Raw genomic sequence first — 27,713 nt, forward strand, 5'->3', positions numbered from 1 at the left:
CAGTCCTTTTATATTCCAACCCTCTTGAGATAAATGACAACATTGCATTCGCTTTCTTAATCACAGACTCAACCTGCATGTTGACCTTTAGAGAATCCTCAACTAGCACTCCTAGATCCCTTTGTACTTTGGCTTTACGAATTTTCTCACCGTTTAGAAAGTAGACCATGCTTGTATTCTTTTTTCCAAAGTTCAGGACCTCGCATTTACTCACATTGAATTCCATCAGCCATTTCCTGGACCACTCTCCCAAACTGTTTAGATCCTTCTGCAGCCTCCCTACTTCCTCAGCACTATCTCCCTGTCCACCTAACTTTGTATCATCGGCAAACTTCACTAGAATGCCCCCAGTCCCTTCATCCAAATCATTAATATATAAAGTGAACAGCTGCAGCCCCAACACTGAACCCTGCGGGACACCGCTTGTCACCGGCTGCCATTCCGAAAAAGAACCTTTTATCCCAACTCTCTGCCTTCTGTCAGACAGCCAATTCTCAATCCATACCAGTAGCTCACCTTGAATACTATGGGCCCGCACCTTGCTCAGCAGCCTCCCTTGTGGCACCTTATCAAAGGCCTTTTGGAAGTCTAGGTAGACCACATCCACTGGGTTTCCCTGGTTTAACCTACTTGTCACCCCTTCAAAGATTTCCAACAGGTTTGTCAGGCACGACGTCCCCTTACTAAATCCATGTTGACTTGTTCTAATCCAACTCTGTTCTTCCAAGAATTTAGAAACCTCATCCTTAATGATGGATTCTAGAATTTTACCAACAACCGAGGTTAGGCTAATTGGCCTTTAATTTTCCATCTTTTGTCTTGATGCTTTCTTGAACAAGGGGGTTACAACAGCAATCTTCCAATTATCCAGGACTTTCCCTGACTCCAGTGACTTTTGAAAGATCTCAACCAATGCCTCCGCTATTTCCTCAGTCACCTCCCTCAGAACTCTAGGATGTATCCCATCGGGGCCAGGAGGTTTATCAATTTTAAGACCTTTTAGCACTTTCGCTTTTGTAATGGCAACCATACTCAACTCAGCCCCCTGACTCCTTTTAATTGTTGGGATATTACTCATTTCTGGGTTAGTGGTGCTGGAAGAGCACAGCAGTTCAGGCAGCATCCAAGTAGCTTCGAAATCGATGTTTCGGGCAAAAGCCCTTCATCAGGAATAAAGGCAGTGAGCCTGAAGTGATGGGAGATAAGCTACAGGAGGTATTACTCATGTCTTCCACTGTGAAGACTGACGCAAAGTAATTGTTAAGTTCTCCTGCTATTTCCTTATCTCACATCACTAGGCTTCCAGCATCAGTTTGAAGTGACCCAATGTCTACTTTTGCCTGTTGTTTGTTTCTTATGTATTGAAAGAAACTTTTACTATCATTTCTAATATTACTGGCTAGCCTACCTTCATATTTGATCCTTTCCTTCCTTATTTCTCTCTGTTATGCTCTGTTTGTTTCTGTAGCCTTCCCAATCTTCTGATTTCCCACTGCTCTTGGCCACTTTATAGGATCTCTCTTTTTCTTTAATACATTTCCTGACTTCCTTTGTCAGCCATGGCCATCTAATCCCTCCCTGGATAATCTTTCTTTTCTTGGGGATGAAGCTCTGTACAGTGTCCTCAATTATACCCACAAACTCCTGCCATTTTTGCACTGTCTTCCCCGCTGGGCTCTGCTTCCAGTCTATTTTCGTCAGTTCCTCTCTCATAATTACCTTTATTTAACTGTAACACCATTACATCCGATTTTGCCTTCTCTCTTTCAAACTGCAGACTGAACTCTACCATACTCTGCTTCCCAAGTGTTCCCTTACTTTAAGATTTTTTATGAAGTCTATTCATTACATAGCACTAGGTCCAGAATAGCCTACTCCCTTGTGGGCTCCATGACAAGCTGTTCCAAAAAGCCATCCTGTAAGCATTCCATGAATTCCCTTTCTTTGGATCCACTGGCAACATTATTTACCCAGTCCACCTGCATATTGAAGTCTCCCATGATCACCGTGACCTTGCCTTTCTGACATGCCTTCTCTATTTCCCGGTACATGTTACGCCCCAGGTCCTGACCACTGTTAGGTCTGTACATAACTCCCATTATGGTTTTTTTGCCTTTGTGGTTCCTCAATTCCACCCACACAGACTCCAAATCATCCGACGCTGTCATTCATTGCCATAGATTTAATTTTGTTCTTAACTAACAAGGCAACCCCACCCCCTCTGCCCACCTCCCTGTCTTTTCGATAAGTTGAAAATCCTTGGATGTTTAACTGCCAGTCCTGACCCCCCTATAACCACGTCTCTGTGATGCCTACCACATTATAACCATTCACGATGATCTGTGCCATTAGTTCATCTGCTTTGTTACGAATGCTATGAGCATTCAGGTAAAGTGCCTTAATGCTAACTTTCTTATCATTAGAGATATTGGAAGTCATAAGATGTCCTAAGTTATCCTTCCTTTTTGCTGCATTCCCAGTCTGCCTCGAGTTTAAATCCACCTGCACAAATGCTATTCTGTTGCTTATTTTTCTATTTAACTCCATACTCAGTCGCTTTCACTTTCCCTTCCCCCCCAACTCAGAAGTTTAAGGGGGTTAAAGGTTAAAGAACACTGCTGCTTCTGGGTAATTTTAGTTTTCAAATAAGTTAACCAAAACTTTACTGAAGCATAAAAATCAGTTCAACAAGTTAACACCAGCTCCAATGGTTTATGTACCAATTTTAAAGCAGAATACCCTGGCTTATATTTTTTCAGCACAACAGCAGAATCACAAAACCATTTGATGTAGTTTACAAACTATTCTTACGTGTCCTGACTTATTTGAAGCAAGCAAAGCACCTAGATAAAATAATTTAGCAATAAAACTGGCTTATAAATTGTGCAAGAAAAATGCTAGAATAATAATAGTAATTATATTTTGTTGAAGAGAAGGTGAACAAGATCCTGTTGCAACAGAAACTGGAAAAGCTAGGATAAAATAAGCTTGAAATGCAGTTTAAAGTGGAGTTTAAAATGGAACTCTAATTGGAATGAAGTTGAAAACTGGGAGGGAAGTTGGTGTCTAGGCATAAATCCATTGATTCAAGATGAATTTTTCAGATAACTCGAGTAGAATTTTCTTACTCCTCACATATATCTTGAAACATTCTAATTGGAACATCATCCACCGTATCCAGAAGTATGAAATGGAATCAAGTGCTCTAGTACTTAAGTTATAATCAGCTTGCACTACAACAAATGTGCTATTATGCAACATTTTACTGTTGCTTCAAGTTCTTAATCACCCGTAATACAACCAGCCCTTTCTTACCCATCTGGCAAATCATTGTCAAACAGACGGCTGCAATCCACAACAGGACCTCCGCTGCCTATCCGATCCCTAGATTGAAGGCTTACTGTTAAGAGATAAAGAAGAATTCATTTCACTCAATACACCTCTTACCAATTTTCCTTGTAATTAGGAATAAAAATAAATTAGATGAATACATTAAATAAACAATTATAGTTTATCTTTCTCTTTTTCTATTTTTCCAGTGTCAAATGTCATTCAACTGAAAACAACACAGAGGAAAAGACCTTTCAGTCATCTTGAACTGGTTTTATCACTCAACTAGATAACAGTAATGTATACCTCAACTCCTTTGTCTTGTCTTTGTGTTATATCCCTTGATGTCCTGGCCTAACAAAATCTTGCAAGATTCAACTGATCCAAAATACTAAGGTTTTGGGTACAACGTTCAAAATTCCAATGACCCTTAGTGTTGAAAGTGTTCTCGATTTTGCTTGCTTTCTAAATGGCCTAGCTGCAATGGTGCAATTTTGTCTCCTTGTTCTGCAACTTCTTGGCAAATATCATGCCTCAACCTTCTGTAATAATTTTAATTGTTGAAAAGTATTCAAGTCTGATTTGTCCTCAAATGATTTCCTGCAGATGAAAATACATGTTTCGCTTGTCTATTTCATGATTCATTTCACCATGTGAGACTAAAAGATCACTCTCCAGTAATCTTGCACACAAATTTCAATCACATGATCCAACATCATGAAACAGACAAAATGGAATAAAAGGATATCCAATTTTACATCAATGTTAAAAATATTCCAATAATTGTTTGTATACTTCAAAACAAAAATGTTTATACATACCTACTATCTGTCCCCTTACAGTATCATTGTCATTAGGGCTTAGTTTGCATAGATCCAGTCTCTGGTCTGTGAAAAATGAAAATGTTTATTATGTTTCTTCTTCGAAGTATTCAGCAGTTCAAGGAATTTCAGACCCAATATTAAGCTTTTGCCAAAGTAAACAATACTCATTATGGATTGCTTATAATATATTTAACAGATTAGAGGCTAGTATGCTGAACAGGACAAAAAGGAGCAAAAGTAGAACGTACTGCTCTTTGGACCTACACCAACATTCAACATCGTTGTTGATCTTCCACTTCAAATCCACTTTCTTGTCCTGTTACAACAGGGGTAAATCCCCCTGCTTAATTTAAACCAGCAACAAAGGAAAGATTTATCCCATGCAGTAATCTGTGAAAATTCGAGAGGCCAAGAACTATTTAAAGTAAAAATTAACAACTTTATTTTTTAAAGTATAAGAGAATAATTAACTAACAGTTATTTACAACTCCTTCCTCTAACCTATCTTTTAATTTCCCTTCTATAACACTCGTCCAATAAAACCCTCCGATTAAGATTTACTAAAAAATTCAAATTTCGAAACCAGGTTGAATCTTCTCATTATATCTTCCTCTATAGATTTGCTGCCCAGGTCAGTGTTAATGTTTTTCTCTGTGCAAACTCTTTCTTAGACAAGTACCCCTCAGAGTTCTGACAACAGCCGACATCTGTTGGTGTTTTGGCAGTTATCCTCAAACGGTTCAATTTATCCCGGTCTTATGGCCCCAAAGCATAATGTAAGCTGATTGGTCACATGCAAATTTGTTTTTGTCTCCAGGCAACCAGCTACCCTAGCTGCTGGACCAAAGGGTATCTTCTTCAGGACACATGGTACTGTCAGGTTGTTCTGCTAGCTTTTAACTTTCTTGAAGATACCGTAAACCCATATCTTCATAATAACTCTCTCATATCCTTGATCAAAAACATCTAATATACATTGCATGAACACTCAATAACAGTGCTATGGAACTGAGCATTCCAAAAATACATAAATTTTTGAATAGAGAGAGTCTAATTTTATTCATGGATAGCCAAACTTATTCTGAGGCTGAAACTCCTAGTCCTGGAGTTCGCTAGCAGGAAAAAACATCCTCCCCAGTATTTCCCCGAGCAAAACCCTGAAAATATTTTTGTTTTGCCACTTCTTTTTTTCCTCTTTTAAGTCTACCAAAACTTGCTCCAGTATAGCGAAAACACAGACAACTAACAGGAAATGTGGAAAAATTGTCAGAGACACCCTGTACACAAAAAATAGGTCAATTACAGCTGAACCAATTACTGGTCTACTAGTTTATCTCAATTATCAGTCATGGGAGAGAACATCAACTGTGAGATCAACCGCACTTCCTTCACAATAACCTTATCACTGGGTTCTGCCAGGGTCGCATGTCAGCATGGGTTCAAACATGGACAAAACTGAATTCCAAAGCAGAAGTGAGAGGGATTCCCCTCAAGGTGAAGGTTGCATCTTATCATGTGTAGGAATCCTGCAAAACTAGCTTCAAAGGGTATCAGAGCAAAACTTCTTCACTAGTTCACCTAGCACAAAGGAAAATGGTTGTGGTTGTTGGAGACTAGTCATCTGAGCTCGAGGAATCACTGTAGGGATATCTCAAGATAGTGGCCGAGAGCCAACCATCTTCAGTTGCTTCATCAATGACCAATGATATCAGAAGTGGGACGTTTGCTGATACTTACACAATGTTTTGCATCATTCACGACTCCTCAGATACTGAAGCAGCCAATGTCTCAATGCAGCAATACCTGGTCAATGTCCAGATTTGAGCTTACAGGTGGCAAGTAACATTCATGCCTCACAAGTGGCATAATGACCATATCCAACAAGATAATATGTTCCTATCAGCGTGAAGGGTAAGGCTGATAGGTGTAGGAAACACTGAATGACGACAGAAACTGGGGCTCTGGCCAAGAAAAAGGAGGCATATGGCAAGTATAGACAGCGGAGGTCAAATGAATCCCCTCGAGGAGTAAAAGGGCAGTAGGAGTATACTCAAAAGGAAAATCAGGAGGGCAAAAAAGGGATGCGGGATAGCTATGATAAATAGGGGAATCCAGAGATTCTACATATATATTAAAAGGCAAAAGAGTAATGAGGGAGAGAATAGGGCCTCTTTATGCTCAGCAAGGTCATCTATGTGTGGAAATGTAGGAGATAAGCGAGATACTAAATGAGTATTTTGCATCAGTATTTACTACGGAAGCTAGAGAACTTAGATCAATTAAACGGTGATATCTTGAAAAATGTCCATATTACAGAGGTGGTGCTGGAAGTCTTAGAATGCACGAAGGTGGATAAATCTCCAGGACCTGAGCAGGTGCATCCCAGAACTTCATGGGAAGCTGGGGTGGTGATTGCTGGGCCTCTTGATGAAATACTTATATCATTGATAGCCATGGGTGAGGTACTGGAAAACTGGAGGGTGGCTAATATGGTGCCATTATTTAAGGAAAGTGGTAAGGAAAAGCCAGGGAACTATGGACCAGTGGGGTTCATGTCAGCAGTGGCTAAGTTGTTGGAGGGGATTCTGAGGGACAGGATTTACATGTATTTGGAAAGGCAAGAACTGATTAGGGATAGGCAATATGGCTTTGTGCGTGGGAAATTGTGCCACACTAACTTGATTTGATTCTTTGATGAAGTAACAAAGAGGACCAATGAGGGCAAAACAATGGAAGTTGTCTGTATGGACTTCAGCAAAGTGTTCAACAAGATTCCACATGGTAAACTGGTTAGCAAGGTTAGATTGCATGGGAGCTAGCCACTTGGATGCAAAATTGGCTTGAAGGTAGGAGATAGAGGGTTGTGGAGAAGAGTTATTTTGGACTAGAAGCCTATGATCGACAGTGTGCTATAGGATTCGTCCTGGGTCCACTGCTTTTTTTCATTTATGTAAATGATTGGAACGTGAATAGGAGAAATGGTTAGTAAATTTGCAGATGACACCAAAAATCAGTGGTATAGTAGACAGTCAAGAAGTTATCTCAGAATACAATGGGACCTTGATCAGATGGGCTGAACGACTTTGGATTGGCAGATGGAGTTTAATTTAAATAATGTCGGGTATTGCATTGTGATAGGGCAAATCAGGGCAGGATTTATACACTCAATGGTAACATCCTAGGGAGTGTTGCTGAACAAAGAGATCTTTGTTGTGCAGGTTTATAGTTCCTTGAAGGTAGAGTCACAGGTATACTGGGTAGAGAAGGCGGCATTTGGTACACTTGTGTTTATTGGCCAGTGCATTGAGTATAAGGGTTAGGATGTCATGTTGCAGCTGTACAGGACATTGATTAGGACACAGAGGTTTATAAATTCATGAGAGGCATGGATAGGGTGAATAGCCAAGGTCTTTTGCCCAGGGTAGGGGAGTCCAAAACTTGAGGGTATAGATTTAAGGTGAGAGGGGCAAGATATAAAAAGGACCCAAGGAGCAACTTTTTAACACACTGGGTGGTATGTATGGAAGTGGAGGAGGCTGGTACAATTACAACATTTAAAGGCACACTTGGATGGGTACGTGAATAAGAAGGGTTTAAGGGATATGGGCCAAATGCTGGCAAATGGATTTAGATTAATTTAAGATATCTGGTTGACATGGATGAATTGGACTGAAGGGTCTATTTCCATGCTGTACAACTCTATGACTCTATGAGAGAGGATTTAACTATTGCCCCCACTAACAATATCCTTTGGGGGTTATCATTGACCAGAACCTAAAATGGACCAGTCATATAAATGGTGTGCATACAAGAGTAGGTCAGAGGCTATGAGTCCTATCGAGAGGGACCCACTTCTAGACTCTCCAAAGCCTCTCCCAGCATGTACAAAGCACAATTCAGGAATGTGATGGAATAGTTCCCATCTGCCTGGGTGACTGCAGCTCCAACATCACTCAAGAAGCCTGAAGCCAACTTCAAAGCAGCCCAATTGACTTTGTGGATGTGGTGCCATTCGCTCCCTTCACCACTGATGCTCAGTAGTAATAGCATATACCATCAATAAGAAGCACTCCATAAACTTACCAAGGTTCCTTAGACAGCATTTCCAAGTTAACAACCACTACTATATTAGAAGAACAAAGCCACAACCTAAAAGCTCTCCTTCAAGCCACTCAATGTTCTGACTTGGAAATATAGTGCCAACCTTCAGTGTCACTGGGCCAAAATCCTGGAACTCCATCCCTAACAGCATTGTGGATCTATCTGCAGCAAATGGACTGCAGCAGTTCAAGGAGGCAGCTCATCACCACTTCTTCAAGGTTAATTGGTGTGGGCAATAAATACTGACCTAACCAGAGACACCCACATCCCACAAATCAACAACAATAAAGTCACCACAGTGTTACCAGACCGTGGGACTGCTCTCTCATGAGATATTGAGAATGTGTGTAGGGAAAGAGTTAAGTTTTGGGTTTTATGAAACAAGAGTTTCAGCTGAGCATGACTCAGATCAGATACGAATTTGCAGTTAACAAGGGGAGTTGGAGGCAAGAGTAATCGGTTAACAAGATGGAAAAGCATTCATTATGTAGAACCATTTAATAGTATTGGAAGCATTCAGTATGTAAGGTCACTTAACAAGGTGGAAAGTATGCATTATGTGAAGCCAGTTATTCATTGTGTAATAACAGATGGCTTAGTCTTTACTATTGACACTCGCTGATTATAATGGTCACCCAATCAATATGTGTTTTGCCTTATCTAGATGCTCCTCCCTGTAAAATGTTTATCTAATTCACTAAGAAACTGCTGTTTGAGAGAGACAGGGAACTCTCATCTCTGTACACATGGGTGATCATTCTCTCCCTGCAGGACCTGGAATAAAGATGAAGCAGGTAAAACTATACTGTCTCTCTGAGCATTTTGCTTGGTGGGGGGTGGGGAGGGGGAAGGAATGGGATGATAATATCACTCTCTGGTCATGGAAGAATTTGAGAAGTTGAATCTTCACAGTAACCTCAACCGGTGAGGCAAATGAATCTATGATGTTGGCATCACTCTGCTTCACAAACCAGCCTTTCAGCCAACAGAACTAAACTGACCCCCAATGAGTAATAGTAATTGAACAAGAACTAATGGGCATCAGACAGCACCTGATGACTCTGTTACATAGAAGAAATGTAGTTTTGTTTGACATTTAATATATCACACTAATGAATACAGGTTATTTATTGACCGCAGATGAGATTTCAGCGCTTCCTTGTGTTATCCGGCCTTAAAATCTTTCCTGTACTAATAAGTTTTCCCTTAATAAGAGTTTTTATATTCTCTCTAAATTATATGAAACATCTCATTCAAAGGGTAATCTATAAATTCAACACTTTCGGAAGAATTTGAAGGCTTTGGAGGAAGGTTCAGAAAGATTTACCAGATGGTTCGATGGCAGCAGGGATTAAGTCATGTTGATAGACTGGAGAAGCTGAAATTATTCTCCTTAGAGCAGACTGCTAAGAGGAGTTTTGATGAAAATGCTTGGAATCATGAACTGTTTAGCTAGAGTGGAGAAGACAGTACTGGATTAGTGGTGCTGGAAGAGCACAGCAGTTCAGGCAGCATCCAACAAGCAGCGAAATCGACGTTTTGGGCAAAAGCCCTTCATTAGGAACGCCCGAAACGTCGATTTCGCTGCTCGTTGGATGCTGCCTGAACTGCTGTACTCTTCCAGCACCACTAATCCAGTATTTGCTTTCCAGCATCTGCAGTCATTGTTTTTACCTACCTGGAGAAGACAGTGGTTGTTTCCAATGGTTTAAGGTTCAATAACTAGAAGGCTCACTTCTGAAGTGGTAGGCAAAAGGACTAGAACGAATGTGGAAAAATGGAATTAACCAATGAGGGTTAGGATTTCAAATGCGCTTATAGGATGAAGAAGTTTTCAAAATTGGAACTGGAAATACACTTGAAGGAAAGAAAAACATCTGTTATGCACACAAAGAGCAGAGAAGTGATGAACACTTCTTGATTGCTCTTAGATCCACTTTCTGTGCTATATCATTCCATGATATTATCAACCAATGAACCCACTGGCAATAGCTTATGCTTTAGACAAACTCATTTTAAGTTGAACCAGGCTTGAATAGCACCCCGGTGAGGCAAAGTAAAATTGGAATTTTGTTGAATCTTATAAATGAAGACAATTTTTCTGCAAAAGCAAATGGGAAAAAAGAAATGGAAAAATTAGAGAGAAACAAATTGGTTAACTTTCTGACAGTAGGTGTCAGTATGTTTCATTAATCTGATCTCACCATTGTTGAGAATTGAAAACAAAACAGAACTCCAGCATTCATAGATATTTTCTAATCAATCTGTTCAGAAATATTATTACACACCTCTGGAGGAGATGGGACTTGAAACTGGATCTCTTGGCTCAGAGGTAAGGGCACTATCACTGTGCCACAAAAGCCCTGCCATTTATATACTGATTTTCACAATTTCATGACATCACTTCCAAACAATGATACATTTTTGAATATGTAGTGAGGTAGATCTGTAGTATATGGTTATTATTTTGGGAACTTGACAATGAAGGAAAATCAGATTTCAGTCTTCATTTCCTTGGAGGTGACTTAATTTTCTGACCTTTGTTTAGAAAGTATTTTAAGAAATGAACCAAAGACAGCATTTTCAATAATGGCATATGACAAACTAAATGATTATCAGCTACCTGAGAACTCAATTACTGAACGTTTACAAAGTTGAGTTTTATGAAACAGAAACAAATAATAAGTGACCATGAATAGGGTGAATTCTGAAGAAAAGTCATCCTAGCAGGAAGGGCATTTTCTGACTGCCAGGGTGGGAAATAAATCTACTTCAGCAGTTGAGAGAGAAGAGATGGGTAAAATCAGTTTAAGGGCAATAACTGAAAAAGAGTTAAGTGATGATAAAGCACAATGCCAGTAAAAAGGTTGAAATCTTTCTTCTTGCCGTTCATGTTAAGATCCTCAAAGTTTGGGAGAAGATTTGTAGCTCGGGTGCTTGTTGTTGTGGTTCGCCCAGCTCGGCGAACAGAACCACAACATGTTAAGATCCTTCTAAATTGTCATATATGTATTTATCTATGCTTTGTTACTTTTCTTGTGTGCACTTCACCTCTGTCCTTCTGTTAAAAGAAGTTTTACAATAAATATCTTCATAGGAAATAGGAGCTGAAGCCAGCTATTCGACCCCTCAAGCCAGCGTTGCCATTCAGCAAGATCATAGTTGATATGCCTCAGGCCACAATTTCTCTTTTATGCCAGTAGATCATAGCCTCAACTACTCAATATTTCAAATATCTACCTCCTCTAAATACTTTGTGATCTAACTTCTACAACTGGCTGTGGTAGAGAATTCCAGAAAGTAACTAATGACTGCTAGAAGCAACTCCTTCATGTCAGTTTTAATGAATTCCCCGACTTATATTGTAACTAGGTCCCCTGGTTTGAGATTTTCCCCCTGCCCCAGCAGACATATCTTCCCAAAATCTACTCTGTTAAATATTCTCAGAATCGCCTCTCACCTATTTTGTGTCAACAGCAAATCTGGACACATTACAATCTGTCCCTTCCTTCAAGTCATTAACAGAGAGCAAATAATCTATGTTTACTAATCCTTGAGGCACTTTACTAGTTATATCTTTCCATCCTGAAAAAGATGCATTAATCTGGACTCGGTGTCTTCTGTGCTCACCTTAATCCATGCTAATACATTAATCCCATTAGCATGAGCTATCTCATGCAGAAAAACTAGAGGTCATAGGTTTAAGGTGAGGGGGGAAGGATTTAAAAGGGACTCGAGGCAACTTTTTCCACAGAGTGGTGCATGCATGGAATGAGCTGCCAGAGAAAGTGGCAGAGGCTGGTACAATTACAGCATTTAAAAGGATGGGTATATGAATACAAAGGGTTAAGAGGGATATGGGTTAAATGCTGGCAAATGGGACTAGGTTTATAAAGGATATCTTGTCAGCATGGACGAGTTGGACAGACTGTCTGTTTCCATGCTGTTCGCCTCTATGACAATATCAAAAAAAATCTGGGATTAAGGGTTAAATAATGACCATTAGAAAAACCCATTTGGGTCATGAATGTCCTTAATTGGCCTGGCCTACAGGTCAGGTAACCCACAGCAATGTAGCTGATTCATAACTGCCCTCTGAAATGGCCTATTAAGCCATTTAGTTGTAACACCCACTAAAAGGAAAAAAAGGGAATAAAAGTTGCCCACATGGCATTGACCTAGGCACTGGAAACGACAGTAGCCAAAGACAAAACAAAACAAAAAAAAGTGCCATTCCTTGACTGTCATTCCTGGAATTCCCACCCTAACAGTATTGTGGGTTTACCTACAGACTGCAGCAGTTCAAGGTGGCAGCTGCTCACCATCACCTCTAAGAACGACTAGGGATGGGCTATAAATGCTGACCCAGCCAGCGATGCCCATCAACCTTTCTAGCAGCACACGATGGAGTGACTTCTGGAAACCAAGTACACAATACGGGTTCCCCTTTTTCAATTCGGCTTATTATTTCTTCAAAAGGGCTCTGGGAAGTATTTCATACATGATTGCTTTTTTAAACGTCCTGCTTGTTCTTCCTTAATAATGGACTCTATTATTTTTCTAACAAATGTGAATGACCATCAAGGAAACTAAATTGCAAAACAAAAATTTTGATCTATCAAATTAGTTTTCACTCAGAAATCTGATTTGTCCAGTATTACCATTAACTAGGATCATAACAGTAGTTACCGTTTCGTGCAGGAACTTTACACATGGTCATGTCCCACAAACAGTAATGTAATAATGGTTAGATAATCTGTATTGATTTAGAGATAAACGCTGGCCTTCTTCAAAAGGATTTCCTTCCTAAAAGTGGCAGGAGATCTTTTACCTCCACTTACCATCAACCAGCCACTTGCTCAGTATTATATAGGAATGGCAACCGAGAATCTGTGCTTCACCACCATGAAGCCACAAGTTACTGATTTGGAATGAGTAAGGCATTACTAACATTTTACTTGAGAAATTAATTATCAAGCATTCTCTAATCACCAAGTAGTTAACTTATACCTTCATGCAACAACTTTAGTGTTCATTACAGGTGCATAAACATAACTAAATATACTTTTATGCTTTCATAAACTATTACGGGAAATCTGGAGTGAATCTTCTGATAAATGGAATTTACATTGCAATATGTTCCGAAGGAAACTTAATAGGCAGGAAAAAGAGATATAAATAGTCAAAATGTACAAAATATCTGGCAGCATGATGACGGAGTAAATTGGAGCAACATTCTGAAAAAATTATGAGGTGGATCTCATTGGCTACCATTTGATTGCAGATAGTAAAGGGACAAGAAAAGTCACAGAAAGGACCAACCATCATCCCTCCGACATACCACCACAAGACAACTTTCACATTTTTCAGCAAGTAGTTTGGAACATTGTTTTTACACACAAAGACAGCAAATAGGAACACTAATAAGCCATTCAGCCCTTCATATCTGCTCCACCATTCGATAAGAAAATGGGCACGATTAATTGCAAACTTGCACCTGCTGGTTATAATTAAAATCAAACTTTTAAAATGTTCTTCCCAAATATTTGCTAATAACTCAAGTAGTACAGCAAGGTCTCTACCTAAAGAAGCTGTTGGGGTCTGGTTCCTCAAGGGAGTGCAATCAGGGCAACTTTTGTGGCAATAGAAGCAGCTCCACTGTGCAGGAGTGGAGGAAGAAAAAAAGCAAGAGCAATAGAAATTGGGAACCCATTATTTAGGAGGAATAGAGAGGTGTTTCAGTGGCAGTAGAAATGGCACCAGGATAGAATGTTATCTCCTGGTACCAGGGTCAAGGATATCAGAACACCTGCAAGACATTCTTCTTGTGAAGGTGAATAGCCAGATGTCAAGTTCCACGTGGATACCAATGTCATGGTCAGTAAGGGAAATATGGTCTTGGAACCAAAATTTAGGTAGCAAGGTGGAAAATTAGCAGGGAAGACCTCAAATATAGTAATAACTGGATTACTCCCAGTACTACATGCAAGATAGCATAGAAAGATAAGCTAGATTACTGCAATGCTGGAAAGATGGTACAAGAGGGAGAATTTTAGGTTCCTAGGACCCTGAGAGAAGATGGAAAATCTTGGAAGACAGAAATTGTGCAAACCAGATGGTTGGACCTCAACAGAGCTGCGACTGAGATTCTTGAGGGTGTTTTGCTAGTGCTGTAGGGAGGGCCTGAAAGTGATTTGGAAAGGATGTGGGAACAGTGATAATATTTTACAAGAACATTATCATTCACAAAATACGTGGACAGACTGATAGCACTAGCATAGAGAACAGGAAGTAAATACATGAAGTTGTAGTATGTGAGAAAGCAATGAAGTCTAAATCAGGGTTTTTGTACTTGTATGAGAATGCATAGAGTAGAGGAAGGGGGTTTACAGAAGAAACAATGTGTGGAAACACACAAAGACAGCAAATAGGAACACTAATAAGCCATCAGCCCTTCATGTCTGCTCCACCATTCGATAAGATCATAATAAATAATCCTACTCAGTACCCTGCTCCTGCATATGTTCTGTACTCAAAGATACCTTTATACATAAGATCTTTATCTCTCTCCCTGTTGAAAACATTCAACATTTTGGCCCTTGCTTCTGGATTCCAGAGTCACTGGGAACATCCTTTCTGCACTTACCCAGTCAAGTCCTGTTAGAACCTTTCATTATGCAGACTATCATATCATTTTCCTTCTTCCTGCATATTTACATTCAATGGCTGGTGTACAGGGACATCCAGGTCTCTTTGCATTTCCCGTCTCCAAATCTATCGCCCTTCAGATGCCTATCTGTGTTCCTATTTTTGCTTCTAAAGTGGACAATCTCACAATTATCCTTCACTTGGCATGCATTTGCTCAATCACACAACTTGTCCAAATCACACTGATGCATCTCTATATCCTCCTCACAGCTCAACCTCCCAACCAACTTTGTGTCATCTGCAAAGTTGGTGATATTACATTTAGTTCCTGCGTCTAAATCATTTATATTGTGAATAGCTGGGGTCCAAGCACTGATCTGTGTTACCCACGGGTCACTGACTGCCACTCAGAAAATGTCCCATTTATTTCTACTTTTAGTTTCCTGTATGCAAGTCAGTTCTTGATCCATGTCCGTATGCTACCCACAATGCCATGCACTTCATGTTCTAAATGTCCAAGTAAACCACATCCATTGGTGCCCTCAATCAACGTCATACCCTGAACAAGTTCCAATAGATTTGTCAAGCATAATTTCCTTTCCCCAAGTGCCGATTCTGTCCAATCCTGCCACTGTTTTCCAAGTGCTGTTGTGGTAATAACAGAAACATGACTCACAGAAGCATAAGACTAAATGTGATATATTTCTGAGTGCAAAGTGTTCATAAAAGATAGAAAAGGAAATAAAAGGAGGGATTAGCAGCATTCATTTAAGGAGATCATTCCAAAGTTAGAAAAAGAAGATTTCACATGGTTCAAAGACAATTTGACTAGATCTAAGGAACGAAAAAGTGTACCACATTGCTTGGTATAGCCCACAGACCACTAACTGGTGGGAAGGATGTAGAGGAACAAATCTGTACAGAAATCACAGTGAGAAGTCAACATGGCAGTACAGCTTTAATGTGGGACTTTAATTCCAAATATAGATTGATATATTGGTAATTGAAAGGGCTGTGAAAGGTACAGATTCATACAACATGGAATTAGAACCTTTGGTCCAACTCATCCACTCATCCATGCTGACCAAACTTCCAAACTAAACTAGTCCCATTTGCCTGCATTTGGCCCAAATCCCTCTAAACTTTGCCTTGGATGTACCTATCCAAATGTCTTTTAAATGCTGTTACAGTACCTGCATTTACCACTTCCTCTGGCACATCATTCCACATACGAAACACCCTGTGTGTTTTTCTAGATTGTGTTCAGGTGAATTTCCTACAGCCATACTTACTTAGTCCAACAAGGGTGACAATGTTTGACTTGGTTCTTGAAATAAAGTTAGCCAAGTTAATCAAATGTCAGTGGCTGGGGGGAATCATTTAGGAGACATGGATCATAGTATTGTAAGGTTTAGGATGATGGTGGTGAAGGACACAAGTCAGCCCAGGACAATAGTCAACATGCCTTGTGCTAACTTTTATGGGGCAAGAATGGAGCTGGACAAGATAGACTGGAATGAAAGGTTAATGGAAAAAACTGTAACTGAGCAATGGGCTCAGGGAGGAGAGCAGATAGTTTAAAAGAGGAGAGACTTTGGTTAAGGCATATTCACTCAAAAGGTAAAGAAAGATCAAACAAATCCAGAGGTACCAAGATGACCAAAGAGGTAGAAATTAAGAAAAAAGAAAAAGTGCACTTAAGATAAATATCAGATAGAAAATACACTTGACAACTAAGAGAAAGTCAGAAGGTTCAGCAGGAAGGGAGGTAAAAAGGCACAGAAGAGAAGCAATGAGGAATTATGAAAAAAAAGATTTGAATCCAACAAAAAGGAGGAGTTCCAAAGTCTTCCATAGGCATAGAAATAATAAAAGTGTGGCAAAAGGAGGAATGGGCTGAAAAGAGGCATTATACATGGATGCAGTGAGCAAGGCTGAGGTATTAAATTAATATTGTACATTTGCCTTTATGAGGGAGGTAGAAGGGACCCAGGCCATGGTGACAAAGATGGCAAATCTGTCACTGGAAGGGTTCAAAACAGTTAAGGAAGTAGCATCAGATAGACTGCAAGTGCTTATATTAACAAGACTTTATAACTGAGATACACCAATGATACTGAATGGAGTGGAGTGGAAACTGCAGGTATCCATAATCTTGCAGTGTCTCCCAAACTTGGGAGATACAACAGAACTGAATAATTGCAAATATCATATTCTTGATGAAAAAAGTTGCAGAGAAGCCCAGCAGTTACAGACCAGCCAGTTTAACTTCAGTGTTAAGGAGGCTTCTAGAACAATTAATTTTAACAGTGATAGCCCTATTGGCTCTGCAAAGTCCTCCTTACTAACATCTGGGGACTAGTGCCAAAATTGGGAGAGCTGCCTCACAGACTCATCAAGCAACAGCCTGACATGGTCTGTAAGGTATGATTCTGTGAGTATGACTATGTCCCAGATATCACTATCACCATCCTGCCTCACTGGCAGGACAGACCCAGCAGAGGTAGCAGCACAGTGGTATACTGGAGGGAGTCGCTCTGGGAGTCCTCGACATTGACTCTGGACCCCATGAAGTCTCAAAGCTTCAGGTTAAACATGGTCAAGGAAATCTCCTATAGATTACCACATACCGTCCTCCTTCAGTTGATGAATCGGTACTTTTCCATGTTAAATAACACTTAAAGGAAGCACTGGGGGTGGCAAGGGCACAAAATGTTCTCTAGGTGGGGAATTTCAATGTCCGCCACCAAGAGCGGCTCGGCAGTAATACTCTAGATCGAGCTGGTTGGGTCCTAAATGATATAGCTGCTCGACTGGGTCTGCAGCAGGTGGTGAGGGAACCAACAAGAGGGAAAAACATACTTGACCTCATCCTTACCAATGTGCCAGCTGCAGATGCACTTGTCCATCTGGAAGAGTGACCACCGCACAGTCCTTGTGGACACAAAGTGCCACCTTCACAATGAAAATGTCCTCCACTATCACTGTGCTAAGTGGGACAGACTTTGAATAGACCTAGCAACTCAAGACTGGACATCCATGAGGCACTGTGGGCCATCAACAGCAGCCGAATTGCACTCCAGCACAATCTGTAACCTCATGACCGAGCATACCCTCTACTTAATCATTACCATCAAGCAGGGGATTAACCGTGGTTCAATGGAGAGTGCAGGAGGGCATGGCAGGAGCAGCACAAGGCATACCTGAAGAGGAGGTGTTAACCTGGTGAAGCCACTAACAAGGACTACCAGAGACTGAATGCCAAGTCTCCAACACCACGTCCAACCTCCCCCTTGCCCATGACCTCACCACGACCCATTATGCCAAAATCACTCACACCATCCATGCCCTCATTGCCTCTGGTGATCTCCCCTCCACTGCCTCCAAACTTGTAGTCCCCCAGCCCTGCATTGCCCAGACCACCTGCTGTCCAAGATCCACAAGCCCAACTACCGTTGCCGACCCTTTGTCTCAGCATGCTCCTGCCCCACCGAACTCATCTCATCTTACCTCGACTCCATCCTCACCTCTTAGATCAGGCACTTCCCACCGATATCTGTGACACCAACCACGCCCTCCATCTCTTCAATAACTTTCAGCTCCCCTGCACCCAGTGCTTTATGTGCACCATGGACATGCAGTCCTTATCCACGTCCATACCCCACAAGAATAGCTTCCAGGCCCTCCACTTCTTCCTCTCCAACAGACCCATTCAGTTCCTCTCCACTAATACCCTCCTTCGCGCTGCCGAACTGGTTCTCTCCCAACCACTTTTCCTTTAACTCCTCCCATTTCCTCCATATTCAGGGGGTGGTCCTGGGCACCCAGATGTGCCCCAGCTACCCCTGCTTCTTTGTTGGTTATGTCGAACAGTCCCTCTTCAGTACCTACACAGACACTATGCCCAAACTCTTCTGCCATTAAATCGATGACTGCATCGGTGCAGCATCCTGCACCCAGGTTGAATTGGAGCAGGTCACAGACTTCACCCACAACTTCCACCTTGCTGTCAAATTCACTTGGTCCATCTTGGACACCTCCCTCCCCTTCTTTGACCTCTCCCTGCCCTCTCCAGATGGGCGTTTACTACAAAACCCACAGACTCCCATAATTACCTGGACTACACCTCCTCCCATCCAGTATCCTCCAAGAACTCCATCCCATTCTCCCAATTCCTTCCCCACATCTGCTCAGACAAGGAGACATTCCACTCCCAAGCATCCCAGATATTCACCTATCCTCCCTCTATCATCCAGACAGCCCTCTACTGCACCATCTTTATTCCCATTCCACGGCTCTAAATTCCCCCCCTCCAAATGCAATAAAGACGAGTCCGTGTCCTCACTTACCACCCCACCGTCTCTGCATCCAACACATCATCCTGAAACACTTCCCCTAACTCCAACTAGACTCCACCACCAAAAACATTTTCCCCTCCCCACCCCTCTCTGCCTTCCACAAGGACCATTCCCTTCAACATTCCTTGTTCAGCGCCACTCTCTGTACCAAACCCCCAGACACCTTCCCCTGCAGCCGGAAATGATACAAAATCTGCCTGCACACCAGCCCCCTCAGCTCCATTCAGGGGCCCCAAACAGTCCTTCCAGGTGAAACTGCCTCTCTTCCAACCTAGTTTACTGCATCAGGTGCTCCCGACGTGGTCTTCTCTACATTGGGGAGACCAAACGTAAACTTAGGGAACAGTTCAACGAGCAACTTAGCCAGGCCCATAAGGGACGACAGGATCTCTCAATCACCACCCATTTCAATTCCCCTAACCACTCCCTTCCGACATGACCATCCTTGGCCTCCTCCACTGCCACAATGAACCAAACTGCAAGTTGGAGCAACAACACCTCATCTTCTGCATGGGCAACCTACAACATTGAGTTTTCCAATTTCAAATAATTTCCCTTCCCTTCCCCTGACTCCCTTCCCAGCCTCTACCCCTCTCCCTCCCTTCCAACAACTGGATTCATTCCTCCCATTGACCAAAAAGGTCATACCCTCTACCTGTCTTCACCTATTCCCATCACCCCCTTTATCTGCAACTCCCCCTATATCCATCCCAGTCCCAAAGAAGGGTTACACCTGAAACGTTGACTTCTCCACCTGAATTGATGCGGGCTGGCCTTGTGTGTTCTTCCAGCCTCCTGCGTGTCTACTTTGGATTCCAGCATCTGCAGTTTTTTGGTCTTTAAACAGCATAAGCAGCAAGTTATAGTCAGAGCTGAGCAATCCATCAACCAATAGAACCAATCTAAGCTCTGCAGTCCTGCCACATCCAGTCGTGAATGGTGATGGACAATTAACAATTTACTGGAGGACAAGTCTCCATTAATATCCCCATCCTCAATGAATGAAGAGCCCAGGCCATCAGTGCAAAAGATAAGGCTGAAGCTTTTGCAGCAATCTTCATCCAGAAGTGCTGAATGGCTGAACTATCTCAACATCCACCAATGGTCCCCAGCATTACAGATACGAGTCTTCAGCCAATTCGATTCACTCCACGTGATATCGAAAAACTGTTGGAGAAACTGGATACTGCAAAGGCTATGGACCCTGACAACATTCCAGCAATAATTCTGAAGACTTGTGCTCCAAGCTGTTCCAGTACAGTTACAATACTGGTGTCTACCCGACAATGTAGAAAATTGCCCAGGCATGTCCTGTACATAAAAAGCAGGATAAATCCAATCTGGTCAATTACCTCTCCATTAGGCTACTCTTGATCATCAGTAAAGTGCTGGAAGGTGTGATCAACAGTGCTATCAAGCAGTACCTGCTCGGCAATAACTTGCTCAGTGATGCACAGTTTGGGTTCTGCCAGGACCACGCAGCCCTGGACTTCATTACAGCCTTGGTTCAAATATGGTCAAAACAGCTGAATTCCAGAGGTCAGATAAGAGTGACAGCCCTTGGTATCAAGGAGCCCGAGCAAAACTGGAATCAATGGATATTGGGGGCAAACTTTCTGGTGATTGGAATCATACCTGACACATTGGAAGATGGTCATGGTTGTTGGAGGTCAGTCATCTCAGCTCCAGGACAACTCTGCAGGAGTTCCTCAGGGCAGTGTCCTCGGTCCAACCATCTTCAGCTGCTTCATCAAGGGCCTTGCCCTTATGATTGAGGGAGAGTAGGGATGTTCACCGATGATTGCACAATGCTCAGCACCATTCACGACTCCTCAGTCCATGTTCAAATGCAGCAAGATATGGACAATATCCAGGCGTGGGCTGACAAATGGCTAATAATATTCACACCACACAAATGCCAGGCTATGACAATCATAAACAAGAGACAATCTAATCACTGCCCCTTGGAATTCCACACTGTTGCCATCACTGAATCCTTCCCCCACCCCATCCCCCCACATCAGCATCCCAGAGGGGATATCATTGACCAGAAACTAACTCATCACATAAACACAGTGGCTATAAGAGCAGGTCAGAAGCTAGGAATACTGCGGTGAGTAACTTACCTCCTGACTCCTCAAAGTCTGTCCACTATTTAGAAGGCAAAAGTCAGAAGTGTAATGGAATATTTCCCACTTGGCTGGATGAGTGCAGCTCAAACAACAGAATAGTGGGTGCATGGAATGCACTGCCAGCATTATTTGTAGAATCAGATACATTACGGGCATATAAGCGACTCTTGGATAGGCACATGGATGATAGTAAAATGTCGGGCACGTAGGTTAATTTGATCTGAGTGCAGGATGAAAGGTTGCCACAACATTGATTGTTATGTTCAAAACTTAAGAAACTTGAGACCATTCAGGACAAAGCAGCCTGCTTGATTGGCACCATAACCACAAGCATCCACTCCCTCCATCACTGATGCTCAGTAGCACCAATGCGTACTATGTACAAATGCACTGCAGAAATTCACCAAAGATCCTCAGACAGTACCTTCCAAACCCATGACCACTTCCATCTAGAAGGGCAAGGGCAGCAGACGCCTTCAAGTCCCCCCCAAGCCACTCACCATCCTGACTTGGAAATAAATTGCCCTTTCTTCACTGTTGTTGGGGCAAAATCCTGGAATTCCCTCCCTAATGGCATTGTGGGTCAACCCACAGCAAATGGACCGCAGTAGTTCAAGGAGGCAGCTCATCACTACCTCCTCAAGGGATGGGCAATAAAGTGCTGGTCAGCCAGCGCCACCCATATCCCACAAATGAATATTAAAAGAAAGATATAGTCAAATGGAAAAAGGCAGACTGACTAGGAAGAAACAATACAGACTTTGAAACAGGACACCATGTTTAATGCTGCCCTGTTTTGTGGAGAGAAAATATAAAAGTTTGATAAGGATACTGCTATTGATGGACTCCCAGAAGGTGCCTGATACAGTGCGACATAAAGGACAGCATGAGAATAATATACTTCATAGAATAAAAGTTACAGGAGCAAAGTGCATACAAAATTAGCTAGGTGATTATAAACACACAGTAATGATCAATGGATATTTATCATGCTAGAGGAAGGTTTGTAGTGGAGTTTCCCAGGGGTTCTGTTGAGATACCTTGCTTTCAAAGTTGCGGACGGTACAAAACTTGGGAGAATTCTAAACAAAGAGAAATACAATGCTGCAGAACTTCAGAAGAACATCGACAAGTTTGTTGAGTAGACGGATAGGTGGCTGATGAATGTTAATATAGAGAAGTGTGAGGTAATGCCTTTCAGTAAGAAAATCATGAACAGACAATTAAACAGAAGGTGTATAACTTTAAAGGAGATGCAAGAGCACAGGAACCCATGCGCATATGTGCAGAAAACAGTGAAGATGAAGAAAGCAATTAGTAAAGCATACAATATCCAGGATTTTATTAATAGTAGCAGTGAGTACAAGAGGAAGGATGCAATGCTCAACTTATATAGAACATATATTAGGTCTCAGCTACAATACTGTGTACAGTTTTGGTGCCAGGCGATAGGAATGATGTGAACAAGTTGCATTGAGTGGGAAAGAAATTTACAAGAGTGGTTGCAGGGGTGAGAAATTTCAGTTGAGGTTTGATTGGAGAAATTGGGTCCATTCTTCTTGGAAAGATGACGACTAAGAGGAGCTCTGATAGATTTAAAATTATGAGGGGGCTAAATAAAGGAGATAGGAATAAACCACTGCCACTCTCAAAAGGATCAACACCAAAACAGCAGAGATGTAAAATGATTTGCAGGAGAAGCAAATGCAAGGTGAGAAAATATTTTTTCATTCTTGTCTGGAATACACTGCTTGGAAGAGGAGTGAAGGTAGTTTCAATCGAGGCATTTAAGAGGGTATTGGATAACCATTAAAAAGAATGTTAAGTCACAATACTCAGAGAGCCAGTCAGACTTGATGTGCTAAATGGTCTTCTCCACCACTTCTGTGAAAAGATAGGGAGATGAAGAGAGTGCAGAAGAACAGGTATTATAGAATATGGAAACCCATTCGCAAGTTAACATTTTGGCATCTTTAAGAATAAAACAATAAGATATATGACTCTATGACTCTATATAGGAGCATAAAGAAGGCCATTCAGCCCATCGAGTCTGCTCCGCCATTCAATCATGACTGATAAGTTTCTCAACCCCATTCTCCCGCTTTCTCCCCATAACCCTTCACTACCTTGACAATTGAGAACCTATCTATCTCCATCTTAAATATACTAAATGACGTGGCCTCCACAGCGTTCCATGGTTGTGAATTCCTGGCCGAAGAAATTTTCCTTATCTCTGTTCTACAAGGTCTTCTCTTTACTCTAAATCTGTGCCCTCAGGTCCTAGTCTCTCCCACCAATGGAAACAGCTTCTCAACATCTACTCTGTCCAGGCCATTTAGTATTCTGTAAGTTTAAATTAGATCCCTGCTCATCCTTCTAAGCTCCACTGCGTATAGACCCAGAGTCCTCAAACATTCCTCATATGTTCAGCTTTTCATTCCTGGGACTATTCTCGTGAACCTCCTCTGAACATGCTCCAGGGCCAGGACATCCTTCCTGATCTGGGGCCCAAACCTGCGCAGAGTACTCCAAATGTGGTCTGACCAGAGCTGGAGAGCCTCAGAAGTACATCCCTACTTTTATATTCAAGTCCTCTCAAAATAAATGCCAACATTGCATTTGCCTTCCTAAGTACAGATTCAACCTGCAAGCTTACCTTCCAAGGAGAATCCTGGACTAGAACTCCCAAGTCTCTTTCCACTTCAGACTTCTGAATTTTCTCCTCATTTAGAAAATTATCCATGCTTCTATTCTTCCTACCCAAGTGCATGATCTCACACTTTCCCACGTTGTACTCCATCTGCCACTTCTCAGCCCGCTCTCCTAACTTATCCAAATCCTTCTGCAGCCTCCCACTTCCTCAACGCTACCCGCCCTTCTATCTATCTATCTTTGAATCATCTGCAAACCAAGCCAGAACACCCTCAAGTACCTTCATCTATATCATTACCATATAAAGAAGATTAATCACTGAATCTACACTCAGTTTTGAAATTTAACAGTTATGAATACATAAGTCTCCTTTAGTTTTACAGGAATACAGAAGTTATAAGGCTTTGACATTGGGACTAAAGCCTCAGCGAACCAATGTCAACCTGCCAAATGTTCCTCCCTATGGGAAGGTTGTTAGGTATCATTTGATACTACTAGAGAACTGTAATAACTGACAATTTGACTGGAAAGAAATCAAACTATTTCCTTCCATTCACTTTCACTGGACAAACTGGACATCAGTACTCAAATAATGTACTTTTCTTCATATTTCAACTGGATGACGCAAATTTAAGTTAGTGAACAATCCAAAGTGCCACAGAAACACAATTTGCATTATTCATGTTTCTCAAAAGGCAATGTTTCACAGGGGTGAAATCCAGATTAACATTTATGCAAGCATGCAATCAGTTTGCTATTGTTTTTCAGAATGGTTACATCTTTCCAAAATAATTAATATTGAATTAAAATTAAAAGCTGCAAGGTAAGTCATTAAAGACAAATTTAATAAAGATCTAGATTACTATCAGTTTTCTTCTTCTTATTTAAACTGTTTATACTTACAACCAGTATCTTTAAGGCGATTGATGGCATTAGAAAGGAGTCGCACACAACCAAGGAAGCCTGCGCCCTGTTTTTTGTGAATTTTCTTGTGATTCCAAATGCTGATCGTTATAGAATCTGATCTCCCAATATATCTGGAAACAATAAAAAGATATTAAAATTATATATTAATAATAAAAGTAATTTAAAATCAAAAAGAACTGCAGATGCTGTCAACCATAGACAAAAATAGAAATTGCTGGAAAGGCTCAGCAGGTCTGACAGCATCTGAGGAGAGAAATCAGAGTTGACGTTTTGGATTGAGTGACCCTCCCTCAGAACAAAAGCAATTTGTTTGCTTTTCTTTTGAAGTCAGTTTTGATCAAAATAAAGGCAAAAATTCTGTGGTTGCTAGAGTTCCTTAACAAAAAGAAAAAGTGCTGGAGGACCTGAGAAGTCTGCTAACAGCTGCAGAGAGAGAAGCAGAATGGATCTTTTGAGTCCAATACAGGTTGTTCTGCTATTTCTGCTACAGGTGCATTTCATTAATGCAAATTCACTGTAACGCAATTGACGAATTGGGGACACAGTTTCCAAAGCACAAACTTTTAAAGCGTGTATTGGTTATAATGCGACTCCAATCCCATTAGTTTAAATGTTAATGCTATTATACAATTTTCTTATATTGGGATTGCACAAGAATGGAATGACTATATTATGGCATAATCAACTGTACGAATCTTCTCACTCCAACTACTTGCTTTGACCTCTTGTCCTCAATTATTTATTTTTCTATGCTACATACCACCCAAGAGAGCAGACAGATTGCACTACGCCAGCTGCCTACAGGAATACAGATCTAGCAGCAGAACATTCAGCTCTGTTCTGTCAAACAATTAGATCGTGGCCGACCTACATCCTCATTTCATTCACCAGTGTTGCTCCATAATCCCTTAATATCATCAAGGGATAAATCTGCCTCTAGTTTAAAATTATCAATTGAAATAGTAGCCTTTGCTTTTTCAGAAAGTGTGTTTCACATTTCTACCGTATTGAGCACAAAGAAGTGTTTCCTAATTTGTCTGAATGGCCTGGTTCTGATTTTAAGGTAATGATTTCTTGTCCTAAACCCCCCCACCACCATTTGAAAAGTCTATCTACATAACAATGCCATTCTAAACCCTCAAACCTCAATCAAATCACTCCATAATCTTCTACACTCCAGCAAACATAGTGCTAACTTTTGTGACCTCTGCTCATAACTGAATTCTTGGGGTCCTAATAAAACTCTGACAGATCTGATCTGCATCTCTCTCTCGACAATATATCTTCACCACAGAACAGTATCCAAAAATTGTACACCGTACTCTGGATGAGGTTCTGAGAAGTGCTTTAGATGTTATCACTCCTACCAATATGCGATTTTATTTCTAAGTTCCCCACCACCTTCTATTTTGCTGAGGCACACAGTTATCCAATGCCCAAAAAGTCTTTCCTTCTGGAGGCATGGCAATCAATGCTGGCTATTTAATAAAAGGCCAAATCACACCCAAATCTGATTCTACCCAATCCTCAACTGGCAATGAAATATGTACCATCTGAAAGTGTGTCCCTGCACAGCAAACAAAAACACAAGTCCTGACCGATTTTCCTCTCCACATTGTCTTTTGCAATGTCATATTATCTGGAAACAACTAACTACAGACTAACAATCAAATCTTTGTTCATAGTCTTGTTATTTATATACTATTTTACAAACTAGGTTTTGGGCGAATCCATTTTGTTTCCTTTTATCGTTTTGTAATTCACCCAATATATTGTCCAATCCACTTCAATAAAACTGTTTCAAGAATCAATATCACTATCAAGAATAGATTAAACTGTTTAGATGCAACCAATATACATGGCAGCATGAAATGCTTTTAACTGTATGCTTTTATTATACTTAATTTTAATAAGAAATCTCAAACATAGTTACAGTGCACAGTTGTGGTTCTTATCAAGTCTTAAAATAATTCAAAATAGTTTTCCCAATCAAGATATTAGTCAACACTCCACAAGAACTTGAAGTGTACTTTTACCTTTCAAAGGATATTAACGTGAGTGAGTATAACCACTGCAGAGCTTTGTTTTACACAGCAGGTTGTTTTTGGCTTATTGTTCGATTCTTTCAAATAGTCCTGTCCACAGTCCTTTCCTTTCAATCCTGTGAAGTATTTACTTCCTTTCTTATATAAATTACACTTACAGGTAAATACATATAAGACAACAAACTTCAGCATACTCTAAGCTAATTTGGTTTAAGGGGATGGTCCATCTTGTGAGAGTGAAGAATAAAGCGAGAGCAGTTTAGAACAATTATTTAATTCCCAAATTGAGATTGCAACATTTGGCATTATCAGGAATTCATACAACATGCAGGTGTAGGAACAAAACTTTGACATTTAACAAAAGGTCCTAGGGAGTGTTGCTGAACAAAGAGACCTTGGAGTGCAGGTTCATAGCTCCTTGAAAGTGGAGTCGCAGGTAGATAGGATAGTGAAGAAGGTGTTTGGTATGCTTTCCTTTATTGGTCAGAGTATTGAGTACAGGAGTTGGGAGGTCATGTTGCAGCTGTACAGGACATTAGTTAGGCCACTGTTGGAATATTGCGTGCAATTCTGGTCTCCTTCCTATCGGAAAGATGTTGTGAAACTTGAAAGGGTTCAGAAAAGATTTACAAGGATGTTGCCAGGGTTGGAGGATTTGAGCTACAAGGAGACACTGAACAGGCTGGACTGTTTTCC

General features: G+C 41.0%; 1 protein-coding gene across 3 annotated transcripts in view; it reads right to left on the minus strand.

The window, feature by feature from the left end:
• smurf2 (SMAD specific E3 ubiquitin protein ligase 2) overlaps nt 1-27,713 on the minus strand; it is a 295,721-nt gene that overhangs the window by 94,054 nt on the left and 173,954 nt on the right. For all 3 annotated transcript variants that reach the window (XM_072558839.1, XM_072558840.1, XM_072558838.1), the window contains 3 exons: nt 24,949-25,082; nt 4,152-4,217; nt 3,316-3,400 (listed from right to left, as the gene is read on the minus strand). In XM_072558839.1, the coding sequence (XP_072414940.1) occupies nt 3,316-3,400; nt 4,152-4,217; nt 24,949-25,082 (285 nt within the window). The remainder of the gene's footprint in view (nt 1-3,315; nt 3,401-4,151; nt 4,218-24,948; nt 25,083-27,713) is intronic.

The sequence above is a fragment of the Chiloscyllium punctatum genome, chromosome 39 (assembly GCF_047496795.1).
Source record: "Chiloscyllium punctatum isolate Juve2018m chromosome 39, sChiPun1.3, whole genome shotgun sequence".
Lineage (NCBI taxonomy): Eukaryota > Metazoa > Chordata > Chondrichthyes > Orectolobiformes > Hemiscylliidae > Chiloscyllium > Chiloscyllium punctatum.